This window comes from Zootermopsis nevadensis, unplaced genomic scaffold, assembly GCF_977971745.1.
Source record: "Zootermopsis nevadensis isolate Lab colony 2312 unplaced genomic scaffold, Znev_1.0 Znev_ptg000002l, whole genome shotgun sequence".
Taxonomy (NCBI): Eukaryota; Metazoa; Arthropoda; class Insecta; order Blattodea; family Termopsidae; genus Zootermopsis; species Zootermopsis nevadensis.
Window position 1 is genome coordinate 2,000,938 of NW_028259134.1, and position 24,712 is coordinate 2,025,649.

The following is a 24,712-nucleotide window of genomic DNA, read 5'->3' on the forward strand; positions in this document are numbered from 1 at the left end:
CTCTTTTCCCAAGTCTTGAGAAGTCACTTGTCCCAAGTCTTGAGAAGTCAGTTTTCCCAAGTCTTGAGAAGTCACTTGTCCCAAATCTTGAAAAATCTCTTGTCAAAACCAGAGAATTGTGAGACACAGAGTCAAGCAAATACTCGGTGAATCAAAGAAATATCAGGCGGAAACGAGTGAGGCAGAGACCGAGTCAAACAGACACTGGGTGTAGCACAAACCTTATCGAGCAGGGACAGGTGATTCACAGTCCGTGTCACGCGGAGACCGGGTGAATCTGAGACGGAGTCAAGGAGACACATGGTTAATCACACACCGTATTAAGCAGACACCGTTTGAAGCGCAGTCCGAGTCCAGCTTAGACTGTGTGAATTAGATAGTGGCAGAGACAGGGTCCGACAGACACTACGTCTAATTGGGATGGGTTAGGTCAAATTTAGAAAGAAATATATTCCAATTATTGAATTTTTCTAAAAATCGAAAAATGCTGCAAATTGTCTTAAAAGCGCACCAATCCAAAAAATTTTCAAATATTCATAGTTTTGTGGGCTTCTTGGACATTTTGCTAAATTTGTGATTTTTTCGAAAACTTTTAAAATTTTTTAAAATGGTTATAAGTGTCATGAAAAGCGAAGATAACTAAACATTTTCGATATTTTCCAAAAAAAAAATTGAATTCGGAATTTTTCAAAAAATTTTAGTTTTGTGCGTTTTATGTTGATTTTCCTACATTTTTGATTTTCTGAGAAATTTGAAATTGTTTTAAAAATTCCCCCCACCCGAACTCTGTCAGAACCGGTGTCTGTAAGACAGTCTCTGCCGCACCCTCTTTGTTACGGACCCGTTCTCTACCGGGAGGTTCTTACTATATATGCAAGTATTTTTGAGTTGATTTTTCGTCTTATTGTGGGTCACCCAGGCCTTTCGAATGTGTATGTTTACTAAGTATCCTGGGCTCTGCACTAGTGCGGAGAGAATTTCACAACAACTTGGGTTGTTTTATTGTTTTCATAGATTTTTATTTATTGCATTTTTAAATGCTTGTTATAATCGAGCAGCGCAGCTAGGTTAACATAAAGCCACAGTTCTCTGGTGTTCAACAGGCACTTGTACAAGAATTAGAGATAGCAAACCCCTCTTCGCGAAGTTCATCAAGTTGAGTAACATAATGTTCTGCGCTCGTTAATGGGGTATAAACTGTATGCCACTCGGTGCCAGCCACGATAAAGTGCTTGTCGTCATGAGTCTTATTAACAAACCGATAGCCAGAGTCGCCCAGTCGATCTCGAGATGTTGCTGTCTGCAGTGTTCGCCACAGCGAGTCTCCTGGTTTCAACGGCTTTGCCTTACCAATCATTCCTACCGGTACGTGGTCTTCTATTTCACTCTCATCTGAGAATTAAAACGATTTAGTGCAATGTGCGTCTTTGAACACTAGTCGTAGGGTGTTCTATGCTAGGCATTTTTTAAAACAGAAAAAGGGTGAATTAGAGTTTGAAATATTAATTACGGCAGTTTTGTTTTAATTTTTTATATTTTACGAGTTTTCTCAGGCCTGGCAAAATTGCTCATTGTTTGTACCGCCTAGTTTTCAAATGACACTAAAAATAATGATGAAATTTATTTAATTGTGACAAACGTGTGAATATTCCAATTGGGAAATTTTATCTAAGTATGTGGCTCTGCTGTGATCTGCTGGGTGGTTGGTTTATCAATTAAACGCTTGCTATGCAACGAAAAGCTGATAGAAACAAATTGATCTACACTGTAAAACACCGGTTATGGTCGCATTGAAGCCGTCCCAGAGACTGAGAAAGGGAGAAATTTGAATTGTGAGTTGTTTAACGGCGCTTTCAGGAGCTGACTATGTAGCGTCGAGTGATCTAATTTAAAGAATTATCCCGGTATTTGCTTGGAGGGGCAGAGGAAAACCACGAAATTATTCAGTTGTTATATGCTATCTTCGAGCTGAGGTTTTGAATCCGGAAACTCTCCAATAGGAAGCAGGAGTTTTAACAAATAGACCGCCTCGTTCCTTGTAGAGAATTTGAGACACACAAAAAAAAAAATATTTCACAGCCTGCATCCATTCTTATGTATAATAAAGGATTTAAATCTGATTATGATTCTTCTGTAACACAAACTGTATGCGTTTATGCAACAACGCTTTTTCGATTTTTAGTTACGGTTAACCAGTAGTGAACATCGGTTAGGTGTTGGAAGAAAACTATGGGTACTTAAGTAGCCCTAGGAAGATTAATAAGTTTTAAGTAATATAAAAATGATAGAAAATTATTCTCTCGGCGAAACCATACCATTTGTATATAAGAACCATTGAAACAAATATAATAAACTTGTCTATCTTTAACTTTTACAGAAACGGAAAATTGAAACAGATTCTAGATTAAACTATTTAATTAATAATGCGAATTTCTTACTATAAAAATATCTGATTTCGTCGTCGTCAACCAATTTGTCATCAAGCAATTTGTCGTCAAAAAATTACGTCATCAACGCTTCATAACAAAGAAATCAAAAAATATCAAGCCAGTCGCATTATCACTATAAGTAACAAATAAAGATAAGCGAAGGGAGATTTACATTGATAAACACAGAAAAACGTATTCAACAAGAACAGAACAGCAGAAGAAAACAAACGAAGACTTGAAAGGGTGGGGTTGGACGTCAAGTATTTTAACCACTATTCGGGGGTTGTTTAGTTTCTTACTCGAGGGTTAAAACACTTGAATGAGACACTAAACTAACCCTTCCGAAGGGGGGTTAGTTTAGTGTCTTACTCAAGAATTTAAAACGCAACCCCCCCCAAAGGGGGTTGGTCAAGTGTTTAAACTCCTCCATTCGGGGGGTTAGTTTAGCTTCTTACTCAAGGGTTAAACCACTTGAATGAGACACTAAACTAACCCCCCGAAGGGGAGTTAGTTTAGCGTGTTACTTAAGATTTCAATTGTTTAACCCTCAATTCGGGGCGGTTAGTTTAGTTTCTTACACAAGGTTGGTGGCGTTTTACAAACTTGACCAACCCTCCCTAGGAGCTCCGAAAGGAGCGCCCTGCTCTAGTAAAAGAAAATGGTGCAATTATAAATTTTATAATAATCATTGTTTGCATTTCCTTTTATATTGTTGACGCAAATTTTATTATTCCGGTATCCGATACTGGTTCGCAACCAGTGAGTGTTGCGATGATCTGTGATTGAGCTTCACGTCATTTCCGAGTTCCCCTCAGCTGTGTTTTAAGTTTCTGCTGTGTGTTAGCAATGTAACCCGACTTTAATTCATAACATTTAGTCTAAGAATTTTTACAAAGAGAGGAGAGTAACAGGTGTGAAGATTATGTGGCAATAAACTAAACAGATTCCCACCCTATTTATTTAAGTTTAATTTTATTATTGTCCTCCTATTTACGCCAGTCTTCCTTCAGACTTTTGTTATCAAAATTCTACGTACATTTGTCATCTCTCCCATGCGTACTACACGTCCCGTCCATATAATCCTCCACTAACTGATCGTCTTATTGAATTTGATAAAGAGTACAAATTATGGAAGTCCTCATTCTAGCATCTTCTTATACTTCCTATTCCTCTGGCCGAAATATTCTCATACACCTTCAATACCGGGGAGCCCAGGGCAGAACGGGGAACTTAATCTTTGGAAGCATGTGGGACAATAATAAAGATAAACACATGGAGGAACCCTGTGTGTATTTATTGTATATTTGAGATTTATAATGATTTATTAGTTTAGTCCTAAGTGTTACAGTTTTTAAATATTAATTTCTTTAAGAATGTGACTTGCCCCATTTTGCCCTGTACCCGGGGTAAGACGGGTATGGTTGATAAATGTTTGAAAATTTGCAACACACAGATTATCTAATAATTATAACGCAGGATATAAAAATTATTTAGTATACAATGTAAAATGACGAAACTTTACACATTTGAAATCTACTTAGGCCTAATGCAGACTGCACACATGCGCACCTCTTCATCATGGTGACTACCAACACCTGCACATGAGTTAGTGACCCATTTCAAGCAAAACGTATACCGGATCCACCCTTCAATAGACATCGCCACATCACAGACACTTATCATTTGATCTTCTTCTCTGGGTACCCCATTCTGCCCTGCCCCATCCTGCCCCGAGAACACTCTTTCAAAATGACATCATGAAAATAAGTAAAAATATTGTGTTTAAGACTTTCAAGAAAACACATTGTAACATGCATCACTTAACAAAGTGGATATGAACAATGAATAGGTCTTACCTTCATTGGAAGTTGAGAAAAATTTCTAAAATGTAATAGCAAAATCCAGCATGGGTGATTATTTCAGAAACCGTAACCACAAAATGGCGCTGACTGATATGACATGACCTTGTGCTGTATGCTGATGGTATTTCACCCGGTCCCGATAGATCACAACGCATTGCAGACAAAGTAAAGCCGATACCCCGTTCTGCCCCATGGCCCCATTCTGCCCTGGTCTCCCCTTCGGCCTGGCATGGAGAACCCCGGGTCAGCTTAATTTGTTTAACAACGTCTTTCATTGCATTTTATTCTTTTGCAGAAATTCGTCGAAAACGTATGGAATGGAGCAACGTCCAGGTTCTCGAATCTGTACCACCTGCCAGGCTTCATAAACGGAAATGTCATTGACGGTGTAAATGTTGTGCATTATGGCGTTGGAAATTGGACTGATATTGTCTCTGGGTTGGGGTTCCTTCCCCAGGGGAACCTTAACGCTAGTGCAGTTATTGACATAAAAGGAATAAGTAAGATCAGACACCCCTATCAAATTGGAGCGTCTCTACAGATCGGAGGTGCAGTCATACCTGTAGAGGGCAGCAGTAGCAACAGATCTGTGGTTATTGGAGACGCAGGATCAAGAGGTAGTGATTTTATTGGTAATGCCACAGGAATAATAGTAAGTACCGATGATTTGGATGAAAATGGTTTCTTAAACGGCACGTGGGGCTACATGCCACTGAGAACAGAATCAATTCAAAGTCATACTGGAAGTGCATTGGTGAAAGTAACGGGGTCTGGAGGTGAAAAACAACAAGTCGTTATACCTGTAGTTAGACCCGTTATACCTACCATTGTTGGCAATGACTCTGGAAGCACACAGGTGCAGAGGCTAACAGTTTTGAATATCCTACAATCCAACTTAATCAACGTTTTGAGCTTCCTGCTACAGACTTCGCCCATAATATCGAACGCTAAAATGCTAGCTGTCGTTGAGACGCTGCATAACAAACTACTTTCGGCACAACTCAACGTCGATTTCATCCTGCCACAGTTGGAACAGCTGATGAGTTTGTCTCTCCTAGAACAACTGGAAATTGTACTCAAATCTTTCATATCTATCGTTGAACCAGATTTTGGTTTTCAACTTCAGTATCTGATAAATTACTTGAAAGAGCCCAAGGTTGCAGATTTAATATTCACTCATCAGATTCCTAACCTTACAGGAGGTATTGACCAGAGTTGGGCACTTCCTTGGGTACTGGCTCCTCCATCATATAACCCAGCAGACGCAAATAGCTTTATGAATAACGCTTTAGGGCAGTTGCTGATACATACTATCAAATCCTCAGACAAGAACGCCATCAAATATAATATATACCTGATTCTGACAACCGTTCCACTCGGTCTTGAACCAAGGACTGTAAGACAGATCCGAAATCTTGCTTCGATACTGTACGCGTTGAATAGCAATATATGGGAAATGATCTCGCAGCAGCTACCAAGCATACCCACCACCAATGTGTACGACGGTTTGAAGGCCTTCCTACAACTGGTCATCAACATTCAGGGTGTACCGCAGCAGGTTACTTTTATCATTAAGAACATAATCCACGCCATTCCTGATACAACAGCAGTTACAACAAAAGTGACACAAATTCCCACACGTGTCACCCTCTTTCCCCAACCTGAAAATTCTCATCCAATCTATCCTCAGCCACAAGACCCATCTAAATCACAATATAAATCTCAACGCCCGCCGGAACCTACAAAACTTCCGTATTCATCACATCAACTTGAACCTCAAAATCATCAACCCGAATTTCCATCACAAAATAAGTCTGAAAATGAACTACAATCTCAACCAAATTATCCACCCCATCAACCCAAACCTCAAAACCAATTTCATTCTCAATATCCACATCAAAATGAATTCTATCAACCCCAGACTAAAACTCCTCTTCCTCAAAATCCACAACAACCGGAAACAGAACATAAGTCTCAACCTCAATATGGAAAATTACAACAGCCTCAACAAACAACAAGACAATCTGAACCTCAACCATCGGCTCAATACCAATCTCAATCACCACTTCCACCATATCAATTAGAACCTCAGAATGCAACACAGCCTGGAATTCAACATCAACCTCTGTATCCACCACATGAAACTGAACTTCAGCGTCAAAATCAGTCACAATCCCTGCCTCAATATGCACTACCACAAGAACCTGAGTCTCAATCGACTCAGATTCCACTAATTAAATCACAATCTCAACCTCAACACCCACCATATCGAACACAGCCTCAACCTCAATCCCAACCCCTTAATGCAACACGACAGGAAATTCAACACCAACCACCTCAGTATACATTACATGCAATTGAACTTCAGAGTCAAAATCAGTCACAACTCCAGCCTCAATATACAATAACACTAGAACCTGAGTCTCAATCGACTCAGATTCCACTAATTAAATCACAATCTCAACCTCAACACCCACCATATCGAACACAGCTTCAACCTCAATCCCAACCCCTTAATGCAACACGACAGGAAATTCAACATCAACCACCTCAGTATACATTACATGCAATTGAACTTCAGAGTCAAAATCAGTCACAACTCCAGCCTCAATATACACTACCACTAGAACCTGAGTCTCAACCGACTCAGCTTCCACTAAATAAATCACAATCTCAACCTCAACACCCACCATATCGAACACAGCCTCAACCTCAATCCCAACCCCTTAATGCAACACGACAGGAAATTCAACATCAACCACCTCAGTATACATTACATGCAATTGAACTTCAGAGTCAAAATCAGTCACAACTCCAGCCTCAATATACACTACCACTAGAACCTGAGTCTCAACCGACTCAGCTTCCACTAAATAAATCAAAATCTCAACCTCAACACCCACCGTATCAAACACAGCCTCAACCTCAATCCCAACCCCTTAATGCAACACGACAGGAAATTCAACATCAATCACCTCAGTATCCACTACATGAAATTGAAACAAAGCGTCAAAACCAGTCACAATCCCGGCCTCAATATGCACTACCACAAGAACCTGAGTCTCAACCGACTCAGCTTCCACTAAATAAATCACAATCTCAACCTCAACACCCACCGTATCAAACACAGCCTCAACCTCAATCCCTACTCCTTAATGCAACACGACAGGAAATTCAACATCAACCACCTCAGTATTCATTACATGCAATTGAACTTCAGAGTCAAAATCAGTCACAACTCCAGCCTCAATATACACTACCACTAGAACCTGAGTCTCAACCGACTCAGCTTCCACTAAATAAATCACAATCTCAACCTCAACACCCACCGTATCAAACACAACCTCAACCTCAATCCCAACCACTGAATTCAACACGACAGGAAATTCAACGTCAACCACCTCAGTATCCACTACATGAAATCGAAACAAAGCGTCAAAATCAGTCACAATCCCGTCCTCAATATGCACTACCACAAGAAACTGAGTCTCAATCGACTCAGCTTCCACTAATTAAATCACAATCTCAACCTCAACACCCACCGTATCAAACACAGCCTCAACCTCAATCCCAACCACTGAATTCAACACGACAGGAAATTCAACGTCAACCACCTCAGTATCCACTACATGAAATCGAAACAAAGCGTCAAAATCAGTCACAATCCCGTCCTCAATATGCACTACCACAAGAACCTGAGTCTCAACCGACTCAGCTTCCACTAAATAAATCACAATCTCAACCTCAACACCCACCGTATCAAACACAGCCTCAACCTCAATCCCAACCCCTTAATGCAACACGACAGGAAATTCAACATCAACCACCTCAGTATACATTACATGCAATTGAACTTCAGAGTCAAAATCAGTCACAACTCCAGCCTCAATATACACTACCACAAGAAACTGAGTCTCAATCGACTCAGATTCCACTAATTAAATCACAATCTCAACCTCAACACCCACCGTATCAAACACAACCTCAACCTCAATCTCAACCCCTTAACGCAACACGACAGGAAATTCAACATCAACCACCTCAGTATACATTACATGCAATTGAACTTCAGAGTCAAAATCAATCACAACCCCAGCCTCAATATGTACTTCCACAAGAATCTAAGCCTCAATCGACTCAGCTTCCACTAATTAAATCACAATCTCAACCTCAACACCCACCGTATCAAACACAGCCTCAACCTCAATCCCAACCACTGAATTCAACACGACAGGAAATCCAACGTCAACCACCTCAGTATCCACTACATGAAATCGAAACAAAGCGTCAAAATCAGTCACAATCCCGTCCTCAATATGCACTACCACAAGAAACTGAGTCTCAATCGACTCAGCTTCCACTAATTAAATCACAATCTCAACCTCAACACCCACCGTATCAAACACAGCCTCAACCTCAATCCCAACCACTGAATTCAACACGACAGGAAATTCAACGTCAACCACCTCAGTATCCACTACATGAAATTGAACTTCAGAGTCAAAACCAGTCACAACTTCAATCTCAATCTGAGTTCCAGCCTCCTCCTCCGTATCTACAACAATCTGAACCCCAACAGCCATCTCAATACCAACCCCAAACACAACCTCAACTTCCACCACATAAGACGGACCCTCAATATGCAACTCGTCAACCTGAACATCAACATCAACATTCACCACATGAAACTGAACCTCAAAGTCAAAACCAATCCCAACCTCAACATCAAGAACCACCGCAACCACAACAATCTGTACTTCAAACACTGCCTCAACCACCATCTCAGTCTCAACATTTAACACAACCGGAATCCGAACCTCATTATTCACCACGTAAACCAGAAATTCAACGTCAAACGGAACCCCAGAATGCAACGAAAACTCAATATCGACCACAAGATTCGATAAATGATTCGGAATCTCAAGGTGAACCCCAACTTCAACACGGAACACAAGCGGAACCTCAGCATGGAACACCATCAACAACTTCAATGAGTACCTTCTTTCCAGTCGATGGAATACTCGACGCTCCGTCCGAAAGAGACCTTCAAAACCCGACAGAACTCCTGCCTTTCTGCTCAGGATATGAAGGATGTCCATCCATAGACAAAATCCATTATCTGTTTAGCAAGAAAAGTGTCACAGAGTTCATACTGAATTTGAACATAAATGTTTCAATGTACCCCAATAAGGCCTCACTTCTTTTGTATATTTTTCAGCGTATTTTATCACAAGTTCAGCTTCAAACTGATGAAGTAACGGCTATTAAACATTACATAAGATATTTGACCACTGAAATGGACACAAGGACTATTGAGGGGCTTAGACAAGGCCGTTTTTCTACTAATGTTACGGACATATTGACCCAGTGCATCGACAAGTCTTTATATTGCATCGTATTGAAAGAAATCAGAACAATTTTGCACAATTCATCTTCTTATTGTTTCCTACAAGACAGAGCTTATAACCCTGCCGTCTATCCGACAAAAGAGGCTTATCTGCAGTCTATTCTTGAAACATTGGTTTCCAGAAATGTTCTCTCAGTAAAGGACTTGACTTATGTTGACCTGTACTTACAATACGTTAAAACACGGCAGCAGCCTTCAATTGTAGTTTCTGGTGATAAACTGTCCGACATTTTGAAATATCTCATTCAACCATCAGATACGGAGGAGCAGAAACTATTTGAAATTCTGACTAACTGGCTTTCAATAGCAAATATCAAGGAGATTTTAAGTAATTATAAAGTTGATTTATCCATATCTGCTGGACAGCTACTGAAATCGATGCTTAAATATGCCCTCAGCCACCCCCAGGTTACGCAAAACCAACAGTTGCGTCAAATTATACAACATTCTGTTTCTAAAATATCTCCCAGCAGCATAGGAATAAATATGGAAGATTTTGGAGGACCCCTTGATGCTCAGACAACGCGACAGGCTGATATAGTGGCACATACAGAAGAAGAAACATGGTCGCCAGTGACATATAAGCAAACTATTGACCTGAATGACGTCTTGAGGGCTGTGGACAAGGACAGGCTAGGTGAATTGGGGGTACAGCAGCTTATAGAATATTTTGCAAAAGAATTCAACACAGACATCCTGATCCAAGGCTTCCAGTTCTGGAAGTATAATACTAAAGGAACATGGCTGAAGGAGCTCTTGAATTATATACTGAACAAAACAGAAGTCAGCCCAAGTTCAAGGGCTCTCCTTTCACGTGTTATTCCTCTGATCCGTACGACTGGAGTTGGAGGTGAAGCACTTGAATACATTAGCTAAGTGTTGTGGTTATCCTAAGTATTGTATTATGCAGCAGCTAATGGAAAATGTAAATGTTAGTTTAAGCAATCAATAAAGGAAATAAAAAGAATTGAATACTCGACCGCCTTTGAATTTGTATTCTTCATCACGATAACCGAGAACTGCAGCGCTTATTAAACTGAAGGCCGCGGATCGATACCAGTCCGAGAAGTAGTACTTAGAATAATGTTATTTAAGTAGTAATGTTTGTTATAATGGCAATCACGTTTTCGTAACAAAAATTATATCTACATTCCTACTAAACTTTAGTCCAAAGACTTGAAAAGGAGAAACTTCTTGCGATAACTATTTGTAGATGAGAAAGTAATATTAAAACTAACACGAATATTATGAAAATATGATGTGAACGACCATCACCCACTCAAAAAGGACCCTGCTTTATGGAGGTATTCGATGTAGGCTTTACGTTTCTTCGAAATCAAATCATTTCGTTAAAGGTATAAGATTAAAGAGTATTGTAAAACTATTTATGTGTTCGTCCTGATTGTCAAATACATGTTATTCTATACTGGCACTCTGCCAATGACTTTAAAGTGTGGCAACGTTAAATATGTGTAAAGACAGTGACAAATAAAAATTCAACCGCGAATAAATTAAAGAGATTCAAAGAATGCTTGCTACTACACAGAATCTTTTGTCTTCCAATCTGCTGTGTAGAAACGTAAACATTAAAACATAAAAGAATTATAACATTGCCTGCTGTTCTCCATGGACATTAAATATGGTTCGTTACGTTGAGGGAAGGACACATTTTATGGGTGTTTGAGAACGGGGTGCTTGGTCTAAGAGAAAGGAAGTGACAGGAGACTGAAGAAAACTGCATAATAAGGAGCTGCATAGTTTACATTCTTCAACAAATATTATTGGGGTGATAAAATAAAGATAGCTGAAATGGGCAGGACACATAGGGAAATTAATAATGCGTACAGAATTATGATGTGGAAGCGTGAAGGAAACCTATTTGGAAAATTAAGGCATCCTTGTGTGAACTTGCCTCTTACTAATGTACCAAGGCGCGCTAGTACCAATGCAAAGTCACTTGCAGCTTGCGAACGTGAATGGAATTATTATCTGCTGTATCTTATAGAAAGATCCTCTTTTCGGGAAGCTTGGGTGAAAACCCCCGCGTTCGATACGGTCACGTGGTACAGAGCAGACCTCGTAAGTATTGGTAAGAGTGTCATACAGCCCAGTAAGTGGTTCAGGGTTCATACACGTCGTGCCACTGCCAAACTACGAACGGAGGCTTCGAGTGAAGGTTGCCCCCACTCCGTTATTGTGATTGGCTGTTGTGTCTCAGCGAAGGTCAAGCTTTATAAGAAAACAAATTAACTAAATTTGTTAATAAGCAAAGGACATAATTTTATAATGCATATGCTTCAGGACTGATAAAGCATTATGAGTATCTGTGCGGGGAATTAATTTGGAATTAGCAAAGTACTACTGAAAACCGTTCCTGTAACTTTTTGTTATATGGCCTTCTGGTTTATTCCACCTTGAAGACTATCAAATATCGAAGTGCTCATCATGTAGAGCATTATACAGAGTGTAACTTAGAGCTCAGACACAAATCAAAGGGTGATTTACATACAAGACAATTAATGAAGCGGCCGTAGAATGTACCGACCTGTCGTTACATCAGCTACCACAGTCTCGAATGTGTGGAGCTTTATCTCAGCCTCAGTAGGGCGGAGCTTAAATACAGAAATTTTAACTACCGATGTAAGATAATAGAACAATGTGCTATAAAACAGTACGCACATTAACGTTTATTATATAAGTATCATGGCATAAGTATAAGTATCCTGTCACCTGCTCTAGGTATAATCAGTAATTTCAACCTTCGCAGCAGACAATTGACTACATGCCTGCGTATTATCCCAAGTTTTAATCGTTTGTAAGACTTGAGGTTCTTACAGCGGTATGAAGATTTCTGTCTTCTGTGTTGTTGCGTTGTGTAGTCTGGTCGATGTTAACCAACGTTTCAGAGGTCATACTGCCTCCGTCATCAGGGCGATGAGTATGAAGATTTGAGTCTTCTGGTTTGTTGCGCTGTGTAGTCTGGTCGATGTTAACCAACGTTTCAGAGGTCATACTGCCTCCGTTGTCAGGGCGATCGCCCTGAAAACGGAGGCAGTATGACCTCTGAAACGTTGGTTAACATCGAAAAGACTACACAGCGCAACAACCCAGAAGTCTCAAATCTTTTAATGTCAGAGTCACGTCAATGTATGTCCAAGTGTTTGGAGGATAGAGACATTTTAATTTTTCGAGATTATACGAAAAGGCAAATATCTCCCGATCTGTAGGAATCTGAGAGACAAAACTTATGTCACTTTGAGGGAACGTATATGTCATCGTCATGTCAGAGTCACGTCAATGTATGTCCAAGGGTTTGGAGGATACAGACATTTCAATTTTTCGAGATTATTCGAAAGTCAATTTTTGAAAAGGCAAATATCTCCCGATCTGTAGGAATCTGAGAGACAAAACTTATGTCACTTTGAGGGAACGTATATGTCATCGTCATGTCAGAGTCACGTCAATGTATGTCCAAGGGTTTGGAGGATAGAGACATTTTAATTTTTCGAGATTATTCGAAAGTCAATTTTAGAAAAGGCAAATATCTCCCGATCTGTAGGAATCTGAGAGACAAAACTTATGTCACGTTGAGGGAACGTATATGTCAACTTCATGTCAGAGTCACGTCAATGTATGTCCAAGGGTTTGGAGGATAGAGACATTTCAATTTTTCGAGATTATTCGAAAGTCAATTTTTGAAAAGGCAAATATCTCCCGATCTGTAGGAATCTGAGAGACAAAACTTATGTCACTTTGAGGGAACGTATATGTCAACTTCATGTCAGAGTCACGTCAATGTATGTCCAAGGGTTTGGAGGATAGAGACATTCTAATTTTTCGAGATTATTAGAAAGCCAATTTTTGAAAAGGCAAATATCTCCCGATCTGTAGGAATCTCAGAGACAAAAATTATGTCACTCTGAGGGAACGTATATGTCATCGGCATTTCATAGTCACGTCAATGTATGTCCAAGGGTTTGGAGGATAGAGACATTTAAATGTTTCGAGATTATTCGAAAGTCAATTTTTCAAAAGGCAAATATCTCCCGATCTGTAGGAATCTGAGAGACAAAACTTTTGTCACTTTGAGGGAACGTATATGTCATCGTCATGTCAGAGTCACGTCAATGTATGTCAAAGGGTTTGGAGGATAGAGACATTTTAACTTTTCGAGATTATTAGAAAGCCAATTTTTGAAAAGGCAAATATCTCCCGATCTGTAGGAATCTGAGAGACAAAACTTATGTCACATTGAGGGAACGTATATGTCAACTTCATGTCAGTGTCACGTCAATATATGTCCAAGGGTTTGGAGGATAGAGACATTTCAATTTTTCGAGATTATTCGAAAGTCAATTTTTGAAAAGGCAAATATCTCCCGATCTGTAGGAATCTGAGAGACAAAACTTATGTCACTTTGAGGGAACGTATATGTCAACTTCATGTCAGAGTCACGTAAATGTATGTCCAAGGGTTTGAAAGATAGAGACATTTAAATTTTTCGAGATTATTCGAAAGCCAATTTTTGAAAAGGCAAATATCTCCCGATCTGTAGGAATCTGAGAGACAACACTTATGTCACTTTGAGGTAACGTAAATATCATCGTCATGTCAGAGTCACGTCAATGTAAGTCATTGGTGTACTTACTTCTTAAAGTGACGGAATAGAAATTTTGAGTGATTAATAATTTTAAAATTAACCATATCGAGCTCAAGGTGCCCTCACATGCGCACGTCATACGACTGCACTGCGCAGGTGCCTCACTAACCTAACCTAACCCAAACCAACCAAAACGGTCTAATCCGGATCAGTGCAAAATAGTTTCCTGCGCACGAATTTTGGAAAAAACCAATGGATGCTCAGAAATTATTGAAATTTTGTATGGACGTCATGCCACAGGTACGTTAATGATATTCATACTCTATTATGTCTTATTGCTTTTTAGAAATTCGCACGAAGGCATCAAATTCGTGAGGTGGAGGATGCGCAAAGTGGGCCACGACCACTTATCAATAATGATATTACGCGCTCACACAATCCCCATATAACACAAATAGTGCTTATATGCGTGTAATACATCATAACACGCCTAAAATTACATAATGTTTCCACAAGAATTATTTCTTGCAAAATTGATGCAGTGTAGATGTTGACGCAAATACGTAGCAGATTCATGAGTAACGATGAACCAATCTAACTCACTAAAAATAAGTATCATGTAACGAAAGAATTGGAATAAACATACGTGAATGATAGTACGTCATTAATTAATATAAATCGCCTCACAAAAAATTGAATATAAATGTCTGGTACATTAATTGCAATGCTTGGTGGGCGCGGAATTCGTAGCGCACGTCAAACTTGTGGTAACATATTGGTGTCCTATGTCAAATGTCAAAAAAATATATCGAAAATATTGCCTCACATTTACTCGAGGACACGACGTACAAACACAAAGACGCAGTCTACCGGAAAAATACGGAACCAACGATATGACGTGCCATCTGTGAAGATTTCAATGGAAAGAAATCAATACTTTCGAATGGCATCGAGGACCAATCAGAAGTCAGTCAGTATAGATTTTGTCTTGGAACAGTCGGCTGGTCCCGGTTGAATACTCTCCATTAAACTACGGTTGGAATTATTTGATTTCGGTCGCTCAGTATCAACGTAACTTTGTGCTCTACAAAAAGAGTTCTTCGGGACCATTAACAAGATTAATTACCACCGTTCAATCACGTATTAACGGGTGCTACATGCAGTGAATCTCAGTGTAAGGATGTCTTCTCCGTGACGTGTGAGAATAGAAACAAGTGAACACCAATCCAACATAACATGCAAGAATATGTGCGGTTCGCCACATTGAGATATACGACTTCAGTGAAAGGACATTTGCATGCCATGTGTACTCAGTAGAGACGTTTGTATGCGTTAGTAACACGTAAATCATATACAGATATCGCGTATGTGCAGAAGCTGGACCAATGTATTTTGAGAACATTTATTCTTTGTAACGATACTGTAGTAATTACATGTAGTGTAATATAAAATCAAATAAAAATTTAATAAATTATTCTTCGTGTAACAACATATATAATTCCACAATGAAATACTCAATAGCATCATATTTAAGTGATAAGTCATTGGTGTATTTTGCAATTACTGAAAGTATGTGTCCAATCAAATATCCTTGTAAAAAAATTTAATTAGGTATGAAAGTGAAGCCCAGAATATAATATACTTCTTAAAGTGACGGAACCGAAATTTTGAGTGATTAATAATTTACAATTAACCATATCGAGCTCAAGGTGCCCTCACATGCGCACGTCATACGACTGCACTGCGCAACAACGTCTGCGCAGGTGCCTCACTAACCTAACCTAACCCAAACCAACCAAAACGGTGTAATCCGGATCAGTGCAAAATAGTTTCCTGCGCACGAATTTTGGAAAAAACCAATGGATGCTCAGAAATTATTGAAGTTTTGTATGGACGTCATGCCACAGGTAAGTTAATGATATTCATACTCTATTATGTCTTATTGCTTTTTAGAAATTCGCACGAAGCCATCAAAGTCGTGAGGTGGAGGATGCGCAAAGTCGGCCACGACCACTTATCAATAATGATATTACGCGCTCACACAATCCCCATATAACACAAATAGTGCTTATATGCGTGTAATACATCATAATAAGTCTAAAATTACATAATGTTTCCACAAGAATTATTTCTTGCAAAATTGATGCAGTGTAGATGTTGACGCAAATACGTAGCAAATTCATGAGTAACGATGACCCAATCTAACTCACTATAAATAAGTATCATATAACGATAGAATTGGAATAAACATACGTGAATGATAGTACTTCATTAATTAATATAAATCGCCTCACAAAAAATTGAATACAAATCTCTGGTACATTAATTGCAATGCTTGGTGGGCGCGGAACTCTTGACGCACGTCAAACTTATGGTAACATATTGGTGTCCTATGTCAAATGTCAAAAAAATACATCGAAAATATTACCTTACATTTACTCGAGGACACGACGTACAAACACAAAGACGCAGTCTACCGGAGAAATACGGAACCAACGATATGACGTGCCATCTGTGAAGACTTCAATGCAAAGAAATCAATACTTTCGAATGGCATCGAGGACCAATCAGAAGTCAGACAGTACAGATTTTGTCTTGGAACAGTCGGCTGGTCCCGGTTGAATACTCTCCATTAAACTACGGTTGGAATTATTTGATTTCGGTCGCTCAGTATCAACGTAACTTTGTGCTCTAGAAATACAGTTCTTCGGGACCATTAACAAGATTAATTACCACCGTTCAATCACGTATTAACGGGTGCTACATGCAGTGAATCTCAGTGTAAGGATGTCTTCTCCGTGACGTGTGAGAATAGAAACATGTGAACACCAATTCAACATAACATGCAAGAATATGTGAGGTTCGCCACATTGAGATATACGACTTCAGTGAAAGGACATTTGCATGCCATGTGTACTCAGTAAAGACGTTTGTACGAGTTAGTAACACGTAAATCATATACAGGTATCGCGTATGTGCAGAAGCTGGACCTATGTAATTTGAGAACATTTATTCTTTATAACGATACCGTAGTAATTACATATAGTGTAATATAAAATTAAATAAATATTTAATAAATTATTCTTCGTGTGACAACATATATACTTCCACAATGAAATATTCAATAGCATCATATTTAAGTGATAAGTCATTGGTGTATTTTGCAATTACTGAAAGTATGTGTCCAATCAAATATCCTTGTAAAAAAATTTAATTAGGTATGAAAGTGAAGCCCAGAATATAATATACTTCTTAAAGTGACGGAACCGAAATTTTGAGTGATTAATAATTTACAATTAACCATATCGAACTCAAGGTGCCCTCACATGCGCACGTCATACGACTGCACTGCGCAACAACGTCAGCGCAGGTGCCTCACTAACCTAACCTAACCTAACCTAACCTAACCCAAACCAACCAAAACGGTGTGATCCGTATCAGTGCAAAATAGTTTCCTGCGCACGAATTTTGGAAAAAACCAATGGATGCTCAGAAATTATTGAAATTTTGTATGGACGTCATGCCACAGGTAAGTTAATGATATTCATACTGTATTATGTCTTATTGCTTTTTAGAAATTCGCACGAAGCCATCAAAGTCTGAGGTGGAGGATGCGCAAAGTCGGCCACGACCACTTAACAATAATGATATTACGCGCTCACACAATCCCCATATAACACAAATAGTGCTTATATGCGTGTAATACATCATAACAAGTCTAAAATTACATAATGTTTCCACAAGAATTATTTTTTGCAAAATTGATGCAGTGTAGATGTTGACGCAAATACGTAGCAGATTCATGAGTAACGATGACCCAATCTAACTCACTATAAATAAGTATCATGTAACGAAAGAATTGGAATAAACATACGTGAATGTTAGTACTTCATTAATTAATATAAATCGCCTCACAAAAAATTGAATACAAATCTCTGGTACATTAATTGCAATGCTTGGTGGGCGCGGAATTCTTGACGCACGTCAAACTTATGGTAACATATTGGTGTCCTATGTCAAATGTCAAAAAAATACATCGAAAATATTACCTTACATTTACTCGAGGACACGACGTACAAACACAAAGACGCAGTCTACCGGAGAAATACGGAACCAACGATATGACGTGCCATCTGTGAAGACTTCAATGCAAAGAAATCAATACTTTCGAATGGCATCGAGGACCAATCAGAAGTCAGACAGTACAGATTTTGTCTTGGAACAGTCGGCTGGTCCCGGTTGAATACTCTCCATTAAACTACGGTTGGAATTATTTGATTTCGGTCGCTCAGTATCAACGTAACTTTGTGCTCTAGAAATACAGTTCTTCGGGACCATTAACAAGATTAATTACCACCGTTCAATCACGTATTAACGGGTGCTACATGCAGTGAATCTCAGTGTAAGGATGTCTTCTCCGTGACGTGTGAGAATAGAAACATGTGAACACCAATTCAACATAACATGCAAGAATATGTGAGGTTCGCCACATTGAGATATACGACTTCAGTGAAAGGACATTTGCATGCCATGTGTACTCAGTAAAGACGTTTGTACGAGTTAGTAACACGTAAATCATATACAGGTATCGCGTATGTGCAGAAGCTGGACCTATGTAATTTGAGAACATTTATTCTTTATAACGATACCGTAGTAATTACATATAGTGTAATATAAAATTAAATAAATATTTAACAAATTATTCTTCGTGTGACAACATATATACTTCCACAATGAAATATTCAATAGCATCATATTTAAGTGATAAGTCATTGGTGTACTTGCAATTACTGAAAGTATGTGTCCAATCAAATATCCTTGTAAAAAAATTTAATTAGGTATGAAAGTGAAGCCCAGAATATAATATACTTCTTAAAGTGACGGAACCGAAATTTTGAGTGATTAATAATTTACAATTAACCATATCGAGCTCAAGGTGCCCTCACATGCGCACGTCATACGACTGCACTGCGCAACAACGTCTGCGCAGGTGCCTCACTAACCTAACCTAACCTAACCTAACCTAACCCAAACCAACCAAAACGGTGTGATCCGTATCAGTGCAAAATAGTTTCCTGAGCACGAATTTTGGAAAAAACCAATGGATGCTCAGAAATTATTGAAATTTTGTATGGACGTCATGCCACAGGTAAGTTAATGATATTCATACTCTATTATGTCTTATTGCTTTTTAGAAATTCGCACGAAGCCATCAAAGTCGTGAGGTGGAGGGTGCGCAAAGTCGGCCACGACCACTTATCAATAATGATATTACGCGCTCACACAATCCCCATATAACACAAATAGTGCTTATATGCGTGTAATACATCATAACAAGTCTAAAATTACATAATGTTTCCACAAGAATTATTTCTTGCAAAATTGATGCAGTGTAGATGTTGACGCAAATACGTAGCAGATTCATGAGTAACGATGACCCAATCTAACTCACTATAAATAAGTATCATGTAACGAAAGAATTGGAATAAACATACGTGAATGTTAGTACTTCATTAATTAATATAAATCGCCTCACAAAAAATTGAATACAAATCTCTGGTACATTAATTGCAATGCTTGGTGGGCGCGGAATTCTTGACGCACGTCAAACTTATGGTAACATATTGGTGTCCTATGTCAAATGTCAAAAAAATACATCGAAAATATTACCTTACATTTACTCGAGGACACGACGTACAAACACAAAGACGCAGTCTACCGGAGAAATACGGAACCAACGATATGACGTGCCATCTGTGAAGACTTCAATGGAAAGAAATCAATAATTTCGAATGGCATCGAGGACCAATCAGAAGTCAGTCAGTACAGATTTTTTCTTGGAACAGTCGGCTGGTCCCGGTTGAATACTCTCCATTAAACTACGGTTGGAATTATTTGATTTCGGTCGCTCAGTATCAACGTAACTTTGTGCTCTAGAAATACAGTTCTTCGGGACCATTAACAAGATTAATTACCACCGTTCAATCACGTATTAACGGGTGCTACATGCAGTGAATCTCAGTGTAAGGATGTCTTCTCCGTGACGTGTGAGAATAGAAACATGTGAACACCAATTCAACATAACATGCAAGAATATGTGAGGTTCGCCACATTGAGATATACGACTTCAGTGAAAGGACATTTGCATGCCATGTGTACTCAGTAAAGACGTTTGTACGAGTTAGTAACACGTAAATCATATACAGGTATCGCGTATGTGCAGAAGCTGGACCTATGTAATTTGAGAACATTTATTCTTTATAACGATACCGTAGTAATTACATATAGTGTAATATAAAATTAAATAAATATTTAACAAATTATTCTTCGTGTGACAACATATATACTTCCACAATGAAATATTCAATAGCATCATATTTAAGTGATAAGTCATTGGTGTACTTGCAATTACTGAAAGTATGTGTCCAATCAAATATCCTTGTAAAAAAATTTAATTAGGTATGAAAGTGAAGCCCAGAATATAATATACTTCTTAAAGTGACGGGACCGAAATTTTGAGTGATTAATAATTTACAATTAACCATATCGAGCTCAAGGTCCCCTCACATGCGCACGTCATACGACTGCACTGCGCAACAACGTCTGCGCAGGTGCCTCACTAACCTAACCTAACCTAACCTAACCTAACCCAAACCAACCAAAACGGTGTAATCCGGATCAGTGCAAAATAGTTTCCTGCGCACGAATTTTGGAAAAAACCAATGGATGCTCAGAAATTATTGAAATTTTGTATGGACGTCATGCCGCAGGTAAGTTAATGATATTCATACTCTATTATGTCTTATTGCTTTTTAGAAATTCGCACGAAGCCATCAAAGTCGTGAGGTGGAGGGTGCGCAAAGTCGGCCACGACCACTTATCAATAATGATATTACGCGCTCACACAATCCCCATATAACACAAATAGTGCTTATATGCGTGTAATACATCATAACAAGTCTAAAATTACATAATGTTTCCACAAGAATTATTTCTTACAAAATTGATGCAGTGTAGATGTTGACGCAAATACGTAGCAGATTCATGAGTAACGATGACCCAATCTAACTCACTATAAATAAGTATCATGTAACGAAAGAATTGGAATAAACATACGTGAATGTTAGTACTTCATTAATTAATATAAATCGCCTCACAAAAAATTGAATACAAATCTCTGGTACATTAATTGCAATGCTTGGTGGGCGCGGAATTCTTGACGCACGTCAAACTTATGGTAACATATTGGTGTCCTATGTCAAATGTCAAAAAAATACATCGAAAATATTACCTTACATTTACTCGAGGACACGACGTACAAACACAAAGACGCAGTCTACCGGAGAAATACGGAACCAACGATATGACGTGCCATCTGTGAAGACTTCAATGGAAAGAAATCAATAATTTCGAATGGCATCGAGGACCAATCAGAAGTCAGTCAGTACAGATTTTTTCTTGGAACAGTCGGCTGGTCCCGGTTGAATACTCTCCATTAAACTACGGTTGGAATTATTTGATTTCGGTCGCTCAGTATCAACGTAACTTTGTGCTCTAGAAATACAGTTCTTCGGGACCATTAACAAGATTAATTACCACCGTTCAATCACGTATTAACGGGTGCTACATGCAGTGAATCTCAGTGTAAGGATGTCTTCTCCGTGACGTGTGAGAATAGAAACATGTGAACACCAATTCAACATAACATGCAAGAATATGTGAGGTTCGCCACATTGAGATATACGACTTCAGTGAAAGGACATTTGCATGCCATGTGTACTCAGTAAAGACGTTTGTACGAGTTAGTAACACGTAAATCATATACAGGTATCGCGTATGTGCAGAAGCTGGACCTATGTAATTTGAGAACATTTATTCTTTATAACGATACCGTAGTAATTACATATAGTGTAATATAAAATTAAATAAATATTTAACAAATTATTCTTCGTGTGACAACATATATACTTCCACAATGAAATATTCAATAGCATCATATTTAAGTGATAAGTCATTGGTGTACTTGCAATTACTGAAAGTATGTGTCCAATCAAATATCCTTGTAAAAAAATTTAATTAGGTATGAAAGTGAAGCCCAGAATATAATATACTTCTTAAAGTGACGGGACCGAAATTTTGAGTGATTAATAATTTACAATTAACCATATCGAGCTCAAGGTCCCCTCACATGCGCACGTCATACGACTGCACTGCGCAACAACGTCTGCGCAGGTGCCTCACTAACCTAACCTAACCTAACCTAACCTAACCCAAACCAACCAAAACGGTGTAATCCGGATCAGTGCAAAATAGTTTCCTGCGCACGAATTTTGGAAAAAACCAATGGATGCTCAGAAATTATTGAAATTTTGTATGGACGTCATGCCGCAGGTAAGTTAATGATATTCATACTCTATTATGTCTTATTGCTTTTTAGAAATTCGCACGAAGCCATCAAAGTCGTGAGGTGGAGGGTGCGCAAAGTCGGCCACGACCACTTATCAATAATGATATTACGCGCTCACACAATCCCCATATAACACAAATAGTGCTTATATGCGTGTAATACATCATAACAAGTCTAAAATTACATAATGTTTCCACAAGAATTATTTCTTACAAAATTGATGCAGTGTAGATGTTGACGCAAATACGTAGCAGATTCATGAGTAACGATGACCCAATCTAACTCACTATAAATAAGTATCATGTAACGAAAGAATTGGAATAAACATACGTGAATGTTAGTACTTCATTAATTAATATAAATCGCCTCACAAAAAATTGAATACAAATCTCTGGTACATTAATTGCAATGCTTGGTGGGCGCGGAATTCTTGACGCACGTCAAACTTATGGTAACATATTGGTGTCCTATGTCAAATGTCAAAAAAATACATCGAAAATATTACCTTACATTTACTCGAGGACACGACGTACAAACACAAAGACGCAGTCTACCGGAGAAATACGGAACCAACGATATGACGTGCCATCTGTGAAGACTTCAATGCAAAGAAATCAATACTTTCGAATGGCATCGAGGACCAATCAGAAGTCAGACAGTACAGATTTTGTCTTGGAACAGTCGGCTGGTCCCGGTTGAATACTCTCCATTAAACTACGGTTGGAATTATTTGATTTCGGTCGCTCAGTATCAACGTAACTTTGTGCTCTAGAAATACAGTTCTTCGGGACCATTAACAAGATTAATTACCACCGTTCAATCACGTATTAACGGGTGCTACACGCAGTGAATCTCAGTGTAAGGATGTCTTCTCCGTGACGTGTGAGAATAGAAACATGTGAACACCAATTCAACATAACATGCAAGAATATGTGAGGTTCGCCACATTGAGATATACGACTTCAGTGAAAGGACATTTGCATGCCATGTGTACTCAGTAAAGACGTTTGTACGAGTTAGTAACACGTAAATCATATACAGGTATCGCGTATGTGCAGAAGCTGGACCTATGTAATTTGAGAACATTTATTCTTTATAACGATACCGTAGTAATTACATATAGTGTAATATAAAATTAAATAAATATTTAACAAATTATTCTTCGTGTGACAACATATATACTTCCACAATGAAATATTCAATAGCATCATATTTAAGTGATAAGTCATTGGTGTACTTGCAATTACTGAAAGTATGTGTCCAATCAAATATCCTTGTAAAAAAATTTAATTAGGTATGAAAGTGAAGCCCAGAATATAATATACTTCTTAAAGTGACGGAACCGAAATTTTGAGTGATTAATAATTTACAATTAACCATATCGAGCTCAAGGTGCCCTCACATGCGCACGTCATACGACTGCACTGCGCAACAACGTCTGCGCAGGTGCCTCACTAACCTAACCTAACCTAACCTAACCTAACCCAAACCAACCAAAACGGTGTAATCCGGATCAGTGCAAAATAGATTCCTGCGCACGAATTTTGGAAAAAACCAATGGATGCTCAGAAATTATTGAAATTTTGTATGGACGTCATGCCACAGGTAAGTTAATGATATTCATACTCTATTATGTCTTATTGCTTTTTAGAAATTCGCACGAAGCCATCAAAGTCGTGAGGTGGAGGGTGCGCAAAGTCGGCCACGACCACTTATCAATAATGATATTACGCGCTCACACAATCCCCATATAACACAAATAGTGCTTATATGCGTGTAATACATCATAACAAGTCTAAAATTACATAAAGTTTCCACAAGAATTATTTCTTGCAAAATTGATGCAGTGTAGATGTTGACGCAAATACGTAGCAGATTCATGAGTAACGATGACCCAATCTAACTTACTATAAATAAGTATCATGTAACGAAAGAATTGGAATAAACATACGTGAATGTTAGTACTTCATTAATTAATATAAATCGCCTCACAAAAAATTGAATACA

General features: G+C 38.5%; 1 protein-coding gene and 1 long non-coding RNA gene across 2 annotated transcripts in view; one reads left to right on the forward strand and one right to left on the reverse strand.

Annotated features, from left to right (window-relative positions):
* Positions 1–1,271: 1,271 nt before the first annotated feature.
* On the forward strand, positions 1,272–10,675 carry LOC110841026 (uncharacterized). Its single transcript, XM_087357905.1, has 2 exons — positions 1,272–1,365; positions 4,587–10,675. The coding sequence occupies exons 1-2, from the start codon at positions 1,291–1,293 to the stop codon at positions 10,572–10,574; spliced, it is 6,063 nt and encodes a 2,020-aa protein (XP_087214031.1). The 5' UTR covers positions 1,272–1,290; the 3' UTR covers positions 10,575–10,675.
* The window catches only part of LOC147875027 (uncharacterized), a 39,111-nt gene continuing 15,707 nt past the window's right edge, over positions 1,309–24,712 (reverse strand). Inside the window, exon 3 of the long non-coding RNA XR_015537599.1 lies at positions 1,309–1,392. This is a non-coding gene — a long non-coding RNA (uncharacterized LOC147875027). The remainder of the gene's footprint in view (positions 1,393–24,712) is intronic.